The sequence below is a fragment of the Lissotriton vulgaris genome, chromosome 7 (genome assembly GCF_964263255.1).
Source record: "Lissotriton vulgaris chromosome 7, aLisVul1.2, whole genome shotgun sequence".
Classification (NCBI taxonomy): Eukaryota; Metazoa; Chordata; class Amphibia; order Caudata; family Salamandridae; genus Lissotriton; species Lissotriton vulgaris.
The window spans coordinates 7,879,235-7,896,617 of NC_141695.1; the positions used below are offsets into that span (position 1 = coordinate 7,879,235).

The window sequence follows — 17,383 nt, forward strand, 5'->3', positions numbered from 1 at the left end:
CCTGATGACTGCTGATCCATGCTACCACTAGGATAGCTTTCTATAAGGTTGACTTTACAACCACCATCAATAAGGGTCGATTAGACTGGTGCAAGGTGCCCACTAGAATAGTGGACATCATATGCCAGGCTAACTTCTCACATTGGTGTGCAGCGGATGGGATAAGAGCTTGCATTGTTTTGCCAAATAATCTTGAGAATATCATTTGAAAGATCATATCAAGGTGCCTGTAGGTACAAATGAATCAAGTCTTAAATACATCATTTCTACTGAACTTAGCAGTTGTAGGTGGTAAGGGCTCAGCACACCCTGACTACAACTCCTAGAGAGGTTCTAGTAGGAAACAAGTAGTGTAGCTAGGTGCACTCACCATACCACACTAGCCATGTCCTTGGAAGCAGGGCCTAGTGGGCCTCTGTCAGAAGACAACCCAAGGTTGCCTTCTAAGTATGACACATTCACTTTTCAAGAGTTGAGAAGCGTGTGTGTGGTCAGAAAGTTAAGACAAGGACAGAGTCCAACCTTTAACCACCTGGTAGATATCTTAGTGGCAAATGATGCAGAGAAAGCATCAGACCCAGGTAGCCAGGGTAGTAGAGAGGGCGGCCAGCCCTCATCAGAAGAGAATCCTAATGGGGATGTCCCACTGGTCTCTGAAGATGAAGAGGATGTAGACCAGGATGAGGCTGATGAACCTAACCTGGGAAACACAGGACTAACTGGAGGTGGAGAAGGCCCAGGAAGGCCTTCCTCTAACATTCCAGGTAGGCCTAATGGTGGGAACAGAAGGTGCAGCTCCCTTTCCAGTGGGTCTGACCATTCTGACTCATCAATAGGGTCCAATGCCTCTGCTCAAAGGAGAATGACTTCCCCTCAGAGGAGAGAGCATAAAGCTAGAATGACAGAAGTCAAGCTTAGGATCAAGAGGCAAGAAGTTGCCCTTGCCAAAGAGACCCTGGCTCTTGAAAGAGAGAAGAAATTGTGTGGGCTAGAGCCCACTGGTGGCATCAACAACCCTAGTGGTAGGGAAAGGTCTTATGACCATAGAAACCTAAACAAGACTGTCCCTCCCTATCAGATTGGGGATGACATCCACAAGTGGATAACTGCTTTGGAGAGGGCCTGCAAAGTACAGAAGGTACCCAAGGAGCAGTGGGCAGCGATCTTGTGGCTCTCCTTTGCAGATAAAGGCAGAGACAAGCTCCTCACTGTTAGAGAAGAGGATGCTGACAATTACAAAGTCCTGAAGAGTGCTCCAATAGATGGGTTTGGCTTAACCACTGAGCAGTATAGGTTGCTGTTCAGAGACACCCAGAAGACACCACAGACTCAGGACTGGACTGATTTTGTAGATTGTGCTACTAAGGCTCTGGAGGGCTGGTTACTGGGCAGCAAAGTACAATACTTTACAGGATTTTATAATTTGAATATGAGGGAGCAGATCCTTAATAATTGTCAAAACCAGCTTCTGATCTGACCTCTCCCCAAGAATTGGGAAAGAAGGCAGACAAATGGGTCAGAACCAGGGTGAGGCCTAAAAATCAGGGTGGTGACCAGAAGAAAGATTCTACCAAACTACAAGAGAAAGGTGGGGATAAATCTAAAGATAAATCCACAACAGCCCCAAAAATCCTCTGACGGGGTGTGTCCCAAACCCCTTTCTCTTCTGTTAAGAACCCGTATTGCCATGTATGTAAGCAACCTGGCTACTGGAAAACTGACAGCAGTTGCACAAAAGCCAGCAATAAGGAAAATATTCCTCCAAGTAATACTCCAACACCTCCTGTTACTACTAGTAGTAATCCCCCAGGTGGTGGGAGTGCCCCCAAAACTTTGGTTGGGTATTCTGGGGGAACTCAGGTTAACTCTGGCATAACCAGGTCTCCTACTTCAGCAACTCTAGTCTGTGATGGTGGCATTGGGTTTTCCAACTTCACTGCTTGGCCCTATACCTTGGGCAAGTACAGACAAGAGCCCCACATCAATGGTCAGACAGCTGTGGTCTATAGGGACACAGGGGCTAGTATCACCATGGTGACAGAGAAACTAGTACCCTCAGAAAAGCTTTTACCTGGGTTTACATACCAGGTGACCAATATTGATGGAGTCAGGTCAGATCATGCCATGGCAGTAATAAATCTCAGCTGGGGAGGTGTCACTGGCCCAAAGAGAGTGGCAGTGATCCCAAACTTGCCTGTAGATTGTTTATTGGGCAATGATCTTGAGATCTCAGCCTGGGCTGAGATAGAAAAAGAAACCCATTCCAAAATGGTAGGCCTTCCTGAAAAGTTTGGTAGGGCTGTGATGGTCACAGCCCAAACCCAGACAGATATTGGTGTTGTGAAGCCTGAAACTATGGATCACTCCACTCAGACAGAGAGCATTGGGGAGGAAGAAAAGTCTCACTCCCAACAGACTTTAGGTGAGAGTCAGCCTCCTCAGGGAACTGACCCTACCCCTTGTGAAGGAACTGCCCCAGAGGTAGTCAGGCCTGACCTGGTAGAGCCCCTGATGTCAGTGTACCCTTCCAAGGTGGTACCCAGTCTGGAGCAGGTAACCTGCCCCTCTCTACCCTGCCTCAGTCAGCCCAGGGCTGCAGAGGTCAGGGAGGCCAGTGGACCCCAAAGGGCCCCCTGTCCAGAGGAACCCCTCCATCAGCAGAAATGGGGCACCCGATCTAGTAGCCCTAGCCAAGTGAAAATTCCTCAACACTCTGAGGGATCTGCCTTACCCTTGTGTAGGAACCTTCCCTAGATGGACTCTGTTGGACACAGGCAAACCTGGGACCCAGTGATCCCAAACCTGACCTGTCCCTCCAGTAGCCCACCCAAAGGGACCCAACCTCCAGCTGTAGGTAGCCAGAGGTTGACCCAGAGAGCACAATGCAACTCAGTCATGGAAAGAAAGGCATGCATGGTGGATAGTGATTGGAGGAAGCTGAGCCCAACAGTAGTGGAGCCTCACTTCAGAACTCCATCCCAACACCAGCCTTTTACTTTGCCAAAACACACCACAGGTAGAGATTCCCTATGGTGGAGACCCTTTGATACCCCTAGGGTGAGGGATTGCTTAGTGGATCATTAGACAGGGGGTAACCATGCTAGTGCAGGGACTTCCTTATATGACCACTTAGGCAATATAGGCTTACCTGGTCAAGGATAGCCTCATCTCCTTTCGTTTGGGGGGGGGGGGTGTTGTGTAGGAAGGTGGAATCTGACTATAAGGTTACCCCCACTTTTTTCCTGGTGTTTTACTGGTTTTTCGACTTTAGTGTGGCTGTGGGCCTGCCAATCAGACCCACAGTCCAGCTGTTCTCTCTCTAAATTGATACCATGTACTTTAGGTGCATACCAGATTGGTTACAGGGTCACCCTTGTGAGCCCCTGTATAGTATACCATAGATATCCAGGGCATAGGTGCACCTTAGGCCTACCAGGGTCTGCAGCATGTATTGTGCCACCCCTGGTTTGCCTTCCAAACTGACACCACAGTCTGTTCACACAGCCTGGGTAAGGTGGTGTAATCTCCCCTTACTTAGATATAGTACACCTATATCTATATATACATATAGACACATATACACCGATAAGTCACTCCTATGGCAGGCCTTAACAATCCTTGAGGCAGAGTGCTTGGTTTTATGTGAGAGCGGGTTCCCTAGCATGAGCTGAGCCCCTCTGCAGCTTTCGAAACCATCTCCTTATAGCTGTTCTATGATATAGCCATACCATATACTCTTAAGTGCATTATAATCCTTGCAGTTAATGCTAACTTTTGTTTGGCTTTATCAAAACATGTTGTGTAAGGAATACCCCCCCCCCGCTAGTCCTGGCAGCGGGGGTAGCATTCCACCCTTCTAGACGGAGAAGACATGTAGTTACTGGTTTACCCGGTTAAAGTTAAACAGAGCCTCAGCATCACAAAATGGATGCTGCTGCCACAGACACGAGTCTGACCTTCTGTTGCTGGACAAAACTCCAGTAGGGGAGGCCAGGACAATAGGTTTCCTGTCCAGGGAGGTGCCAGCACCTCCCCAGACAGGCTTTTGTGTATTGGGGCAGTGAGAGCTGCATTCAGTGAATGCTTTCCAGACACTGCCTGGGGCACACAAGGTGCTCCATGCATTTCCCAGTTCAAACAGGTTGCTGGGGCACTCTGCCCCAGCTCTGGCGTGAAACTGGACAAAGGGAAAGGGGTGTAACCACCCCCTCCCCAGGTCCTCCCATAGGAGGGACCTTAAGGGTAGTCCAGCCCCTAAACTCAGCATTAGTATAGGAGCTGTGTCCCTAGGACTTCAGATTACCCTGGACGAAACTCTGAAACATAAATCCTGGACATTCGATATTCCATTTTGACTGAAAGATGGAAGACATCTCCCTTGTGATCAAGGAGTAACCACCCTGTTCAAACAGGCACCAACAGCAACTTTGCCAGTCTGCATTGTCGAGGTTCCCGACGGATCCCGAAGATTTTGCGACACAGGACATGGACTTCCAGACATCTCTGATGCTGCTCAACATTCCCAGCAAAGCTGAGACTCATGGCGGACACGGAAGACGTGGGACCGGAACTCCTGGACATCCTGCATTTTGCTAACTGCATCGTTTCCCAAGGTATCTCGCAATTGTGCATTGGGGTACGAGAAGCCCCATCCCCGAACACCTTTTGCACTGAAGCTCAGGCCTCCACACTCCACGAGTGTCCCGTGGGGCCAGCTCTTGCATTTCTGCTTGATGCATCTTCCCAGTTCTTAGTCCATTGGCTAGTGAGCCCCCTGAAGACTTCTTTTTAAATCTAACTTGCTTTTCTAGTTGCTCCAGGCTTGCTCCAACTTCCCTATAAAGGAGAAGTTCCTCAGACCTTGCTGGTCTGCACCAAAGCCAATCTCGACATCCTGCGTGGGCTGCATTTGCCAAGGCTTGTTGGGTCCAGTCCGGATACCAACACCGCAGTCAACTAGGTCCTTTGTCGGACAGCTCGAATCCAGCTCCTGGCCATCGTCGATGCCTCCCGGTCCTCGTGGCTGAATAGACAAACTTTACTTCTTCACCTGAAATCACCCGACATCTGGTGGCATCTTTCTATCGCCGCCCTGGTCACTGGCAAGTGACCCAGACTCTGTTCCTTCTGCATTCAGGTTCTTCAGATCTTCAATCCACCTTGGATCCACCTGGAAACTTTTCCTCTATTCGCTTGCAGCACTTCTTTGCAGATCTCCACTGAAAATGACGACGAAACCCGACACGAAAAGACACCTATGCACCCGGCTTCCCAGGGTGAGGTAACACGAGTACTCCGGTGCTCCCGTGGGTCTTGACTCTCGAAGTGTCCTAGTTTAAAAGGGTTCCATCGTGGTCCATCCGGAAGTGTCCTTAAATTGTATATTTGTTACTTATTTGTTTCCCATAGAAAGTCATGGTAACCTGCGGCTGTATTTAGACACTGCACGCGCCTACCGTGGGCCTCCTACTTCCTAACCTTTGGTCGTTTAGAGTAGCCCCAGCGATTCCACAGGTCCCAGGCCTGCTTTCTAATTCTCTTGACTTGTCTTGTAGTGTAGTTCCTATATTCCCAATAGGCTCTGCGCATTGGAATAATAAATCCTGTAGTCTAGACGTAGGACTGAGGTCGACTAGGTCTCTACTGAATCTATTAGACTGCTATTGAGTGCCAGCTAGCTCAGAGGTCACAAGACACTTTCTCGAATTCACAAGAAGGGATTAGTTTCTGACAACCCCATAAACATGACAACTTTGTTTCCCAAGAATAAGAAATCAATCTCTAGAGTCGCGGAAACAATAGATAGCTATTTTACTCAGTCAATCGTGCATGCTTCGTTTCACCAGAAGTGCTGAGAAAATAGAGAGACAGGCGTTTTCAATAAAAAGCTTTTATTGAACAGTCTTCTTTCTCAAGCATAACAAATGTACTGCTACAATCGAAATACTGGTTATAAATGAGAGGGCATATAATATGAAGAGTATTATACAGTAGTACTGTAAAATCATGATGTGGTTTCTAAGCCATAAGTTTGCCTAAAACATATAAAATACATACAGTGATAAAATAATGACTAAAAGTACTGAACTGGTGCATCTAAAATACGCCTACCCCGGTGTACCTAACCTAAGTCTAGTACAAGGGAAAGAGTAAGTGAGGAGTAGCTTAAGTTTAGTATTTCTCTGCCAAGAATCTGTTCAAGAATTTTCTAAGGGTCTAATCAGCTCCGTACCTTGGTTTAGAATCAAGGAGGTCTTGTATCTCTCTCTCAGGACTCGATTTCCCAGAAACCCACAAGGGTAGCCTGGGAACGCTGGAGCTGGATTTCTTGGCAGGAGAAAAGACAGCGTCTCTCAGTGCGTCAGCTGGAGGGTCGGCTTCCTTGGCACTTGCTGCTGCAGGGCGTCGGGCAAGTAGTTAGTCGATCTGCTCCAAACCACTGTGTGTTTGTCAGGGCAAATCTAGGCATATTTATACTTTGAAGGTGCCAAGTTTGACGTGTGATTGGACATAATAACGTCATCAGAAGATTCAGTTCTTCAAAAACTCCATGATTTCCTAGATAAATTAGTATTCAGGCAAGGGGAAGTCCCTAGCTGCTGAAGGTGGGTTTCTCTAAAAAATCGTTGGTGATTCTTGGAACTTAGTGGAAGAAGCCATGCCGTATTTGGGCTGCATAGGCTCAGTCTAAATATGGTAATGATTTCTATGCCTATATAAGGATTGGATAATCTATACCTATATAAGGGCATGAATCGGGAAAAATTACACTAGGGTCCTAGATTCATTTACAACAGTGTAAGGTGTCAAACACTTTGGAATACTACCCCCGCCAATTCTGGTGGCGGGGGTAGCATTCCACCCTTCTAGAGGGAAAAGACATGTATGTTACTGTTTTACCCGGTTAAAGTTAAACAGAGCCTCAGCATCACAAAATGGATGCTGCTGCCACAGACACGAGTCTTCCCTCCTGCTGCTGGACGAAACTCCGGCAGGGGAGGCCTGGACAATAGGTTTCCTGCCCAAGGAGGTGCTAGCCCCTCACCAGACTGGGTTTAGTGTATTGGGGCAGGGAGGGCTGCATTCAATGAATGCATCTAGACACTGCCTGGGGCACACAAGGTGCTCCATGCATAGCCCGGTTCAAACCAGTTGCTGGGGCACTCCAGCCCCAGCTCTGGCGTGAAACTGGACAAAGGGAAAGGGGTGGAACCACCCCCTTCTCAAGTCCACCCATAGGAGGGACCTAGTCAGGTAATCCAGCTTCCATTCTTAGTATAAGTATAGGAGCTGTGTCCCCAGGACTTCAGATTATCCTGGAAAGAAACTTTAAAAGAGAAGTCTTGGACCTTCGACATTCTATTCTGACTAGAAGACGGAAGACGGAAGACATGTCCCTTGTGGAGTGACCACCCTGTTCAAACAGGCACCATCAGCAACTTTGCCGGTCTGCAGTTTCAAGGCTCCCGCTGGAGACCGAAGACTTTGCAACTCAAGAACTTGACTTCCAGACTTCTCTAACCCGATCCACATCCACAGCAAAGCTGAGACCCAAGGCGGACACGAGAGACGTGGGACCGGACATCTTGGACATTCTGCATTTTGCTAACTGCACTCCTTTCCTGAAGCCTCTGTAAGTTGTGCATTGGGGTACGAGAAGTCCCAGCCCCGAGCATCATTTGCACTGAAGCCCAGGCCCCCACACTCCGCGAGTGTCCCATGGGCCCCACCTTCACATTTGTGCTCAATGCGTCTTCCCGGCTGATTGTCCATTGGCTAGTGAGATCCCCAAAGATGCCATTTTGAAACAACTTTGCTTTACTGGTTTCTCCAGGCTTGCTCCAGCTTCCCCCAAAAGGAGAAGCACCACAGACCTTGCTGGTCTGCAACAGAGCCAATCTTGACATCCTGCATGGGTTGCGGTTACCAAGACTTGTTGGGTCCAATCTGGATACCAACACCGGAGTCATCTAGATCCATCATGGGACAGCGCGAATCCAGCTCCTGGTCATCGTCGATGCCTCCTGGACCTCGTGGCTGAAGAGACAAGCTCACCATCTTCACCTGCAAAGCACCCAACATCGCCTGGTTCCTTCCTTGTTCCTTCCTAGTCACTGGCTAGTGACCCAGACTCTGTCCCCTCTGCTTTCAGGTTCTTCACATCTCCGATCCACCCTTGGATCCATCCAGACACTTTCACTCTGGTCGCCTGCAGCACTTTTTTGCAGCTCTCCATAGAAAACGACGACGAAACCCGACACGAAAAGGCACCTATGTACCCGGCTTCCCTGGGTGAGGTAACTAGAGTACTTCCGTGGGTATTGACTCTTGAAGTGTCCTAGTTTAAAAGGGTTCCATCCAAGTCCATCCGGAAGTGTCCTTTATCTTTAACTTTGTAACTTTTACGAACACCATAGCAAGTCAAAGGGAACCCGTGCCTGTGTTTAGACACTGCACGCGGCTCCTGTGGGTCTCCTACTTCCTAACTACTGGTCATTTAGTGTAGCCCCAGCGATTCCACAGGCCCTAGGCCTGATTTCTGACTCTCACGTGGTACTTATACCACTTTCTTAGTATATGGTTAGTGAGACCCCCTAGGGCATAACGTATACTGTGCAACTTATTGTGTATTAACTGTGTGACTTGTATTGTATTTTTACCACTGACCTCATAAAGAGTGCAGAGGGGATGTGGTTAGATTAAATACATATATATTTGATATATCCCTTGTGTGGTGTCCTTTCATTTGGTACTCAAGGGATTATAATTGGTACAACAACTTGCTTAACTCGCCTACTGAAGTCTTAGCCTGAAGACTGCTGGTTCATGCTACCACTAGGATAGTTCTCGATAAGGTTGACTTTACAACCATCAACAATAAGGGTCGATTAGACTGGTGTAACGTGCCCACTAGAACTAGTGGACATCATATGCCAGGCTAATTTCTCACAACAGTGACTTGTCTGAGGTCGCACAGGGTGTCATTAACTCTCTACTCTCTGCAGTGCTGGGGTCTCTGGGCGAGACAGTGACTTGTCTGAGGTCACACAGTGTGTCATTAACTCTCTCTCCTTTCTATGCATTGCTGGGGTCTCTGAGCGAGACAGTGACTTTTCTGAGGTCACACAGTGTGTCATTAACTCTATCTCTCTGCAGCGCTGGGGTGTCTGGGCGAGACAGTGACTTGTCTGAGGTCACACAGTGTGTCATTAACTCTCTCTCTCTCTGCAGCGCTGGGGTCTCTAGGCGAGACAGTGACTTGTCTGAGGTCACACAGTGTGCCATTAACTCTCTCTCTGTAGTGTTGGGGTCTCTGGGTTGAACAGTGGCTTGTCTGAGGTCACACAGCGTGTCAGTAACTCTCTCTCTTCACTCTGCAGTGCTGGGGTCTCTGGGATAGACAGGGAAATATCTGAGGTCACACAATGTATCATTAACTCTCTCCTTTCTCTGCAGCGCTGGGAACTCTGGTCGAGACAGTGACTTGTCTGAGGTCATACAGAGTGTCATTAACTCTCTCTCTCTCTCTTTGCAGCGCTGTGGTCTCTGAGCAAGACAGTGACTTGTCTGAGGTCACACAGTGTTCCATTAACTCTCTACTTTCTGCAGTGCTGGGGTATCTGGGTGGGACAGTAACGTGTCTGAGGTCACACAGTGTGTCAATAACTCTCTCTCCTCTCTCTGCAGTGCTGGGGTCTCTGGGTGGGACAGTAACTTGTCTGAGGTCGCACAGTGTGTCATGAACTCTTTCTCCTCTCTCTGCAGTGCTGGGGTCTCTGGGTGGGATAGTGACTTGTCTGAGATCACACAGTATGTCATTAACTCTTTCTCCTCTTTCTGCAGTGCTGGGGTCTCTGGGTGGGATAGTGACTTGTCTGAGATCACACAGTGTGCCATTAACTCTCTCTCTGTAGTGTTGGGGTCTCTGGGTTGAACAGTGGCTTGTCTGAGGTCACACAGCGTGTCAGTAACTTTCTCTCTTCACTCTGCAGTGCTGGGGTCTCTGGGATAGACAGGGAAATATCTGAGGTCACACAATGTATCATTAACTCTCTCCTTTCTCTGCAGCGCTGGGAACTCTGGTCGAGACAGTGACTTGTCTGAGGTCATACAGAGTGTCATTAACTCTCTCTCTCTCTCTTTGCAGCGCTGTGGTCTCTGAGCAAGACAGTGACTTGTCTGAGGTCACACAGTGTTCCATTAACTCTCTACTTTCTGCAGTGCTGGGGTATCTGGGTGGGACAGTAACGTGTCTGAGGTCACACAGTGTGTCAATAACTCTCTCTCCTCTCTCTGCAGTGCTGGGGTCTCTGGGTGGGACAGTAACTTGTCTGAGGTCGCACAGTGTGTCATGAACTCTTTCTCCTCTCTCTGCAGTGCTGGGGTCTCTGGGTGGGATAGTGACTTGTCTGAGATCACACAGTATGTCATTAACTCTTTCTCCTCTTTCTGCAGTGCTGGGGTATCTGGGTGGAACAGTGACTTATCTGAGGTCACACAGTGTGTCATTAACTCTCTCCTCTCTCTGCAGTGCTGGGGTCTCTGGGTGGGACAGTGACTTGTCTGAGGTCACACAGTGTGTCATTAACTCTCTCTCCTCTCTCTGCAGTGCTGGGGTCTCTGGGCGGGACAGTAACTTGTCTGAAGTCACACAGTGTGTCATGAACTCTCTCTCCTGTCTCTCCAGCACTGGGGTATCTGGGTGGAACAGTGACTTGTCTGAGGTCACACAGTGTGTCATTAACTCTCTCTCCTCACTCTGCAGTGCTGGGGTCTCTGGGTGGGACAGTGACTTGACTGAGGTCACACAGTGTGTCATTAACTCTCTCCTCCCTCTGCAGTGCTGGGGTCTCTGGGTGGGACAGTGACTTGTCTGAGGTCACACAGTGTGTCATTAACGCTCTCTCTCTCTCTCTGCAGTGCTGGGGTCTCTGGTTGGGACATTGACTTGTCTGAGGTCACACAGTGTGTCATTAACTCGCTCTCTCTCTCTCTCTCTCTCTCTGCAGTGCTGGGGTCTCTGGGTGGGACAGTGACTTGTCTGAGGTCACACAGTATGTCATTAACTCTCTCTTCTCTCTGCAGTGCTGGGGTCCATGGGCGGGACAGTGACTTGACTGAGGTCACACAGTGTGTCATTAACTCTCTCCTCTATCTGCAGTGCTGGGTCTCTGGGTGGGACAGTGACTTGTCTGCGGTCACACAGTGTGTCATTAACTCTCTCTCCTCTCTGCAGTGCTGGGGTCTCTGGGTGGGACAGTTACTTGTCTGAGGTCACACAGTGTGCCATTAACTCTCTCTCCTCTCTCAGCAGCGCTGGGGTATCTGGGTGGGACAGTGACTTGGCTGATGTCACACAGTGTGTCATTAACTCTCTCCTCTCTGCAATGCTGGGGTCTCTGGGTGGGACAGTGACTTGTCTGAGATCACACAGTGTGTCATTTACTCTCTCCTCTCTGCAGTGCTGGGGTCTCTGGGTGTGACAGTGACTTGTCTGAGGTCACACAGTGTGTCATTAACTCTCTCTCTCTCTGCAGTGCTGGTGTCTCTGGGTGGGACAGTGACTTGTCTGAGGTCACACAGTGTGTCATTAACTCTCACTCCTCTCTCTGCAGTGCTGGGTCTCTGGGTGGGACAGTAACTTGTCTGAGGTCACACAGTGTGTCAGGAACTCTCTCTCCTGTCTCTGCAGCACTGGGGTATCTGGGTGGAACAGTGACTTGTCTGAGGTCACACAGTGTGTCATTAACTCTCTCTCCTCTCTCTGCAGTGCTGGGGTCTCTGGGTGGGATAGTGACTTGTCTGAGATCACACAGTATGTCATTAACTCTTTCTCCTCTTTCTGCAGTGCTGGGGTCTCTGGGTGGGATAGTGACTTGTCTGAGATCACACAGTATGTCATTAACTCTCTCCTCTCTCCTCATTGCTGGGGTCTCTGGGTGGGACATCGACTTGTCTGAGGTCACACAGTGTGTCATTAACTCTCTCTCCTGTCTCTGCAGCACTGGGGTATCTGGGTGGAACAGTGACTTATCTGAGGTCACACAGTGTGTCATTAACTCTCTCCTCTCTCTGCAGTGCTGGGGTCTCTGGGTGGGACAGTGACTTGTCTGAGGTCACGCAGTGTGTCATTAACTCTCTCTCCTCTCTCTGCAGTGCTGGGGTCTCTGGATGGGACAGTGACTTGACTGAGGTCACACAGTGTGTCATAACTCTCTCCTCTCTCTGCAGTACTGGGGTCTCTGGGTGGGACAGTGACTTGTCTGAGGTCACACAGTGTGTCATTAACGCTCTCTCTCTCTCTCTGCAGTGCTGGGGTCTCTGGTTGGGACATTGACTTGTCTGAGGTCACACAGTGTGTCATTAACTCTCTCTCTCGCTCTCTCTCTCTCTGCAGTGCTGGGGTCTCTGGGTGGGACAGTGACTTGTCTGAGGTCACACAGTGTGTCATTAACTCTCTCTCCTCTCTCTGCAGTGCTGGGGTCTCTGGGCGGGACAGTAACTTGTCTGAAGTCACACAGTGTGTCATGAACTCTCTCTCCTGTCTCTCCAGCACTGGGGTATCTGGGTGGAACAGTGACTTGTCTGAGGTCACACAGTGTGTCATTAACTCTCTCTCCTCACTCTGCAGTGCTGGGGTCTCTGGGTGGGACAGTGACTTGACTGAGGTCACACAGTGTGTCATTAACTCTCTCCTCCCTCTGCAGTGCTGGGGTCTCTGGGTGGGACAGTGACTTGTCTGAGGTCACACAGTGTGTCATTAACGCTCTCTCTCTCTCTCTGCAGTGCTGGGGTCTCTGGTTGGGACATTGACTTGTCTGAGGTCACACAGTGTGTCATTAACTCGCTCTCTCTCTCTCTCTCTCTCTCTGCAGTGCTGGGGTCTCTGGGTGGGACAGTGACTTGTCTGAGGTCACACAGTATGTCATTAACTCTCTCTTCTCTCTGCAGTGCTGGGGTCCATGGGCGGGACAGTGACTTGACTGAGGTCACACAGTGTGTCATTAACTCTCTCCTCTATCTGCAGTGCTGGGTCTCTGGGTGGGACAGTGACTTGTCTGCGGTCACACAGTGTGTCATTAACTCTCTCTCCTCTCTGCAGTGCTGGGGTCTCTGGGTGGGACAGTTACTTGTCTGAGGTCACACAGTGTGCCATTAACTCTCTCTCCTCTCTCAGCAGCGCTGGGGTATCTGGGTGGGACAGTGACTTGGCTGATGTCACACAGTGTGTCATTAACTCTCTCCTCTCTGCAATGCTGGGGTCTCTGGGTGGGACAGCGACTTGTCTGAGATCACACAGTGTGTCATTTACTCTCTCCTCTCTGCAGTGCTGGGGTCTCTGGGTGTGACAGTGACTTGTCTGAGGTCACACAGTGTGTCATTAACTCTCTCTCTCTCTGCAGTGCTGGTGTCTCTGGGTGGGACAGTGACTTGTCTGAGGTCACACAGTGTGTCATTAACTCTCACTCCTCTCTCTGCAGTGCTGGGTCTCTGGGTGGGACAGTAACTTGTCTGAGGTCACACAGTGTGTCAGGAACTCTCTCTCCTGTCTCTGCAGCACTGGGGTATCTGGGTGGAACAGTGACTTGTCTGAGGTCACACAGTGTGTCATTAACTCTCTCTCCTCTCTCTGCAGTGCTGGGGTCTCTGGGTGGGATAGTGACTTGTCTGAGATCACACAGTATGTCATTAACTCTTTCTCCTCTTTCTGCAGTGCTGGGGTCTCTGGGTGGGATAGTGACTTGTCTGAGATCACACAGTATGTCATTAACTCTCTCCTCTCTCCTCATTGCTGGGGTCTCTGGGTGGGACATCGACTTGTCTGAGGTCACACAGTGTGTCATTAACTCTCTCTCCTGTCTCTGCAGCACTGGGGTATCTGGGTGGAACAGTGACTTATCTGAGGTCACACAGTGTGTCATTAACTCTCTCCTCTCTCTGCAGTGCTGGGGTCTCTGGGTGGGACAGTGACTTGTCTGAGGTCACGCAGTGTGTCATTAACTCTCTCTCCTCTCTCTGCAGTGCTGGGGTCTCTGGATGGGACAGTGACTTGACTGAGGTCACACAGTGTGTCATAACTCTCTCCTCTCTCTGCAGTACTGGGGTCTCTGGGTGGGACAGTGACTTGTCTGAGGTCACACAGTGTGTCATTAACGCTCTCTCTCTCTCTCTGCAGTGCTGGGGTCTCTGGTTGGGACATTGACTTGTCTGAGGTCACACAGTGTGTCATTAACTCTCTCTCTCGCTCTCTCTCTCTCTGCAGTGCTGGGGTCTCTGGGTGGGACAGTGACTTGTCTGAGGTCACACAGTATGTCATTAACTCTCTCTTCTCTCTGCAGTGCTGGGGTCCATGGGCGGTTCAGTGACTTCTCTGCGGTCACACAGTGTGTCATTAACTCTCTCTCCTCTCTGCAGTGCTGGCGTCTCTGGGTGGGACAGTTAATTGTCTGAGGTCACACAGTGTGTCATTAACTCTCTCTCCTCTCTCAGCAGCGCTGGGGTATCTAGGTGGGACAGTGACTTGGCTGATGTCACACAGTGTGTCATTAACTCTCTCCTCTCTGCAATGCTCGTATCCTCGTCAGTGCGTCGGAAACGTTTCCGACGCACTGACGAGGATACTTTGTTTGCCGTCTGAACACTCTTTTGAAAATATCCGAATGTTATTCACTTGACTTCTTAATAAATTTGAAGACTTCTTATCTTTGTGGTTTAATCTCCACATATCCCTATATGTACCCTGTGGTTGACTACTTGCTCCACGTCATTGCTGTCCCCGTGTTCGTTTGGCATTCAGATGGAAATTCAAGGGAGTTTACTTCTGCATAGAAAAACATCGTCCTGATGATGGTCTATTAGACGTCTGCCCTTTAGACCGAAACGTCGACTTTCCATCATCTCCTTCACAGTTGCTTTGTCACCAATTCACAACCATTTTTTATTAATTAATTTAGGTTGTGTAATTTATCATTTGGAGTTGATGTGTTTAGTTGTGAACTATATAGAAAATATCATCCATCTCTGTTCATGACCTTTTGCTCTAATTAATTTGACTGTATTGATCTCCCTTCGTTGGTTGAAGTAAAAATATTTTTTATAAACACAATTTTTTTGCTCTATGTGTTCCTTCCTTCCAGTAATATATTTACTTTGTTGAAATAAGACGGTCATCCTGTGGATACTCCTGAGTGTGTTACATATGTACAACTCATTATATTTTTAATCTTCCTCAAACAAGTCCCTTGTAGCACATTCTGACTTTAACTATACAGTGCCCAAGCCTACAAGGGTTTATTGGGTTTCCCCTGCCTTGAACAGGGATCTGGGTAGGATAGTGACTTGTCTGAGGTCACACAGTGTGTCATTAACTCTCCCTCCTCTTTCTGCAGTGCTGGTCTCTCTGGGTGGGACATTCACTTGTCTGAGGTCACACAGTGTGTCATTAACCCTCTCTCTCTCTGCAGCGCTGGTGTCTCTGGATCCAGACACGGCTAATGAAGCTGTGATCCTGAATGAAGACGGGAGACGCATGAGAGGGACAGACAGACGCCAGTCCTGGACGGACAATCCCAAGAGAATCACTTACTGTCCCTGTGTGCTGGGGCGGGAGCGGTTCACTTCGGGGAGGCATTACTGGGAGGTGCAGGTGATGCAGGAGGGGTGGATTGGGCAAGTGGGGGTCGCCGGAGAGAGTCTGCTGGAAGGGGTGGCGTTTACCGGAGGGACCCCTGAGTGCATGGCCTGGGATGTGGAGTGGTTGCATGGTGGTCGGTTCTGGGCTCTCGCCTTCACTCCTGACCTCCGTTTGCCCCCCCTGAAGCTCGGGGTGTACCTGGACTGTGCGGGGGGGCAGCTGTCCTTGTACAACGCAGACACTTGGGAGCATCTCTGCACCACCAATGGCACATTCACTGGGGGGGTGCACCCCTACTTCTGGGTCATTAAGGGGTCAGACCTGTGCCTGGTATAATAATAGAGCTCCCACTCCCCCCACCAGGGCAATAACAGGGCATAGAGAGGCAAACCCCCCAACCCCTTTCTTACCCTCACTCTTTGATTTCCTGCATCTCCTGGTATTAACACTCCCTTAACTTGGGGCTGCACCCCCATTTCTTCAACTGCCCAGGGGCAGACCTGTTCATCGAACCCTTTCTACACCTACTTTCATCTCCCGATAGACCTCCACCTTTGGGGGTGCAGTGTTGCCCTGTTTTGACAATACCTTGGTGGACGTCCGTGCGAGGGGGAGCAGGAAATGTCCCCCAAGGATGGGGGAGCAGGAGATGTCCCTGAGGAGGGAGGGGGTGGGAGATGTCCCTGGTGGAGCGGGAAATGTCCCCCCGGCAGGGGGGGAGCGGTGATGTCCCCAAGGGAGGGGGAAGTGGGAGATGTCCCCTGGGGAGGGAGGGGAGTGGGATTTGTCCCCCCAGGGGAGCTAGAGATGTCCCTGAGGGAATGGGGAGTGGGATATGCACAAAGAGAGAGGGGTTGAAAGATGCCAATTAGGAGGGGGTGAGGGAGATGTCCCTGGTGGAGCTGGACAGGAGGTGTCCCAGAGGGAGTAGGGAGCGGGAGAAGTCCCAAGAGGGGGGGGGGGCGGGAGATATATCTGGGGCAGGGGAAGTGGGCGAAGTCCATGAGGGAGGGGGAGCGAGAGATATCTCTGAGGAAGGGGAGCAGGCGATGTCCCCAAGGGAGGCGAGGAGGGAGATGCCCACAAGGGAGCCGGAGATGTTCCAAATAAAGGGGGAGCAGGAGATGTCCCTGAGGGAGGGGGAGTGGGAGATGTCCCTGAGGAAGGGGGAGTGGGAGATGTCCCAGGGGAGGGGGAGCAGGAGATGTCCCAGAGGGAGGGGGAGTGGGAGATGTCCACAAGGGAGGGGGAGAGGGATATATCCCACAGGTAGGGGGTGGGAGATGTTCTTGTGGGACAGAGAGAGGAAAATGTCCCACATAGATGTCTCCATGGAAGGGGGAGTAGGAGATGTCCCGAGTTTGAAAGCGGGAGATGTCCCTGAGGAAAGGGGGAGCAAGAGATGTCACCAAAGGAGGCGGGAGCAGGAGATTTTGCTGAGGAAGAGTGACAGGATTTGTCCAGGAAGGAGGGGGGAGAGGAAGATGTCCCTGGGGGAGAGAGGAGCGGGAGATGTCCCGGGGGTAGACAAAGTGGGTGATGTCCATGAGGGAGGGGGAGTGGGAGATATCTCAGAGGGAGGAAGAGATTCTCAGAGGGAGGGAAAGCGAGAGATGTCTCAAAAAGGGGGGCAGCAAGGAATGTTCCAGAGGGAGGGAGGAGCGGGAGATGCCCCCGAGGGAGGGAGGAGTGGGAGATGTCCTGAGGGGGGGAGTGGGAGATGTCCAGAAGGAGGGGGAGCGAGAGATG

The 17,383-nt window shown here is 50.2% G+C and overlaps 1 protein-coding gene across 1 annotated transcript in view; it reads left to right on the forward strand.

The window, feature by feature from the left end:
- Positions 1-15,970, forward strand: part of LOC147700488 (butyrophilin subfamily 2 member A1-like) — a 134,603-nt gene extending 118,633 nt beyond the window's left edge. The window contains exon 6 of the mRNA XM_086928430.1: positions 15,465-15,970. Coding sequence (XP_086784556.1) covers positions 15,465-15,970 — 506 coding nt within the window. The remainder of the gene's footprint in view (positions 1-15,464) is intronic.
- Positions 15,971-17,383: the final 1,413 nt, after the last annotated feature.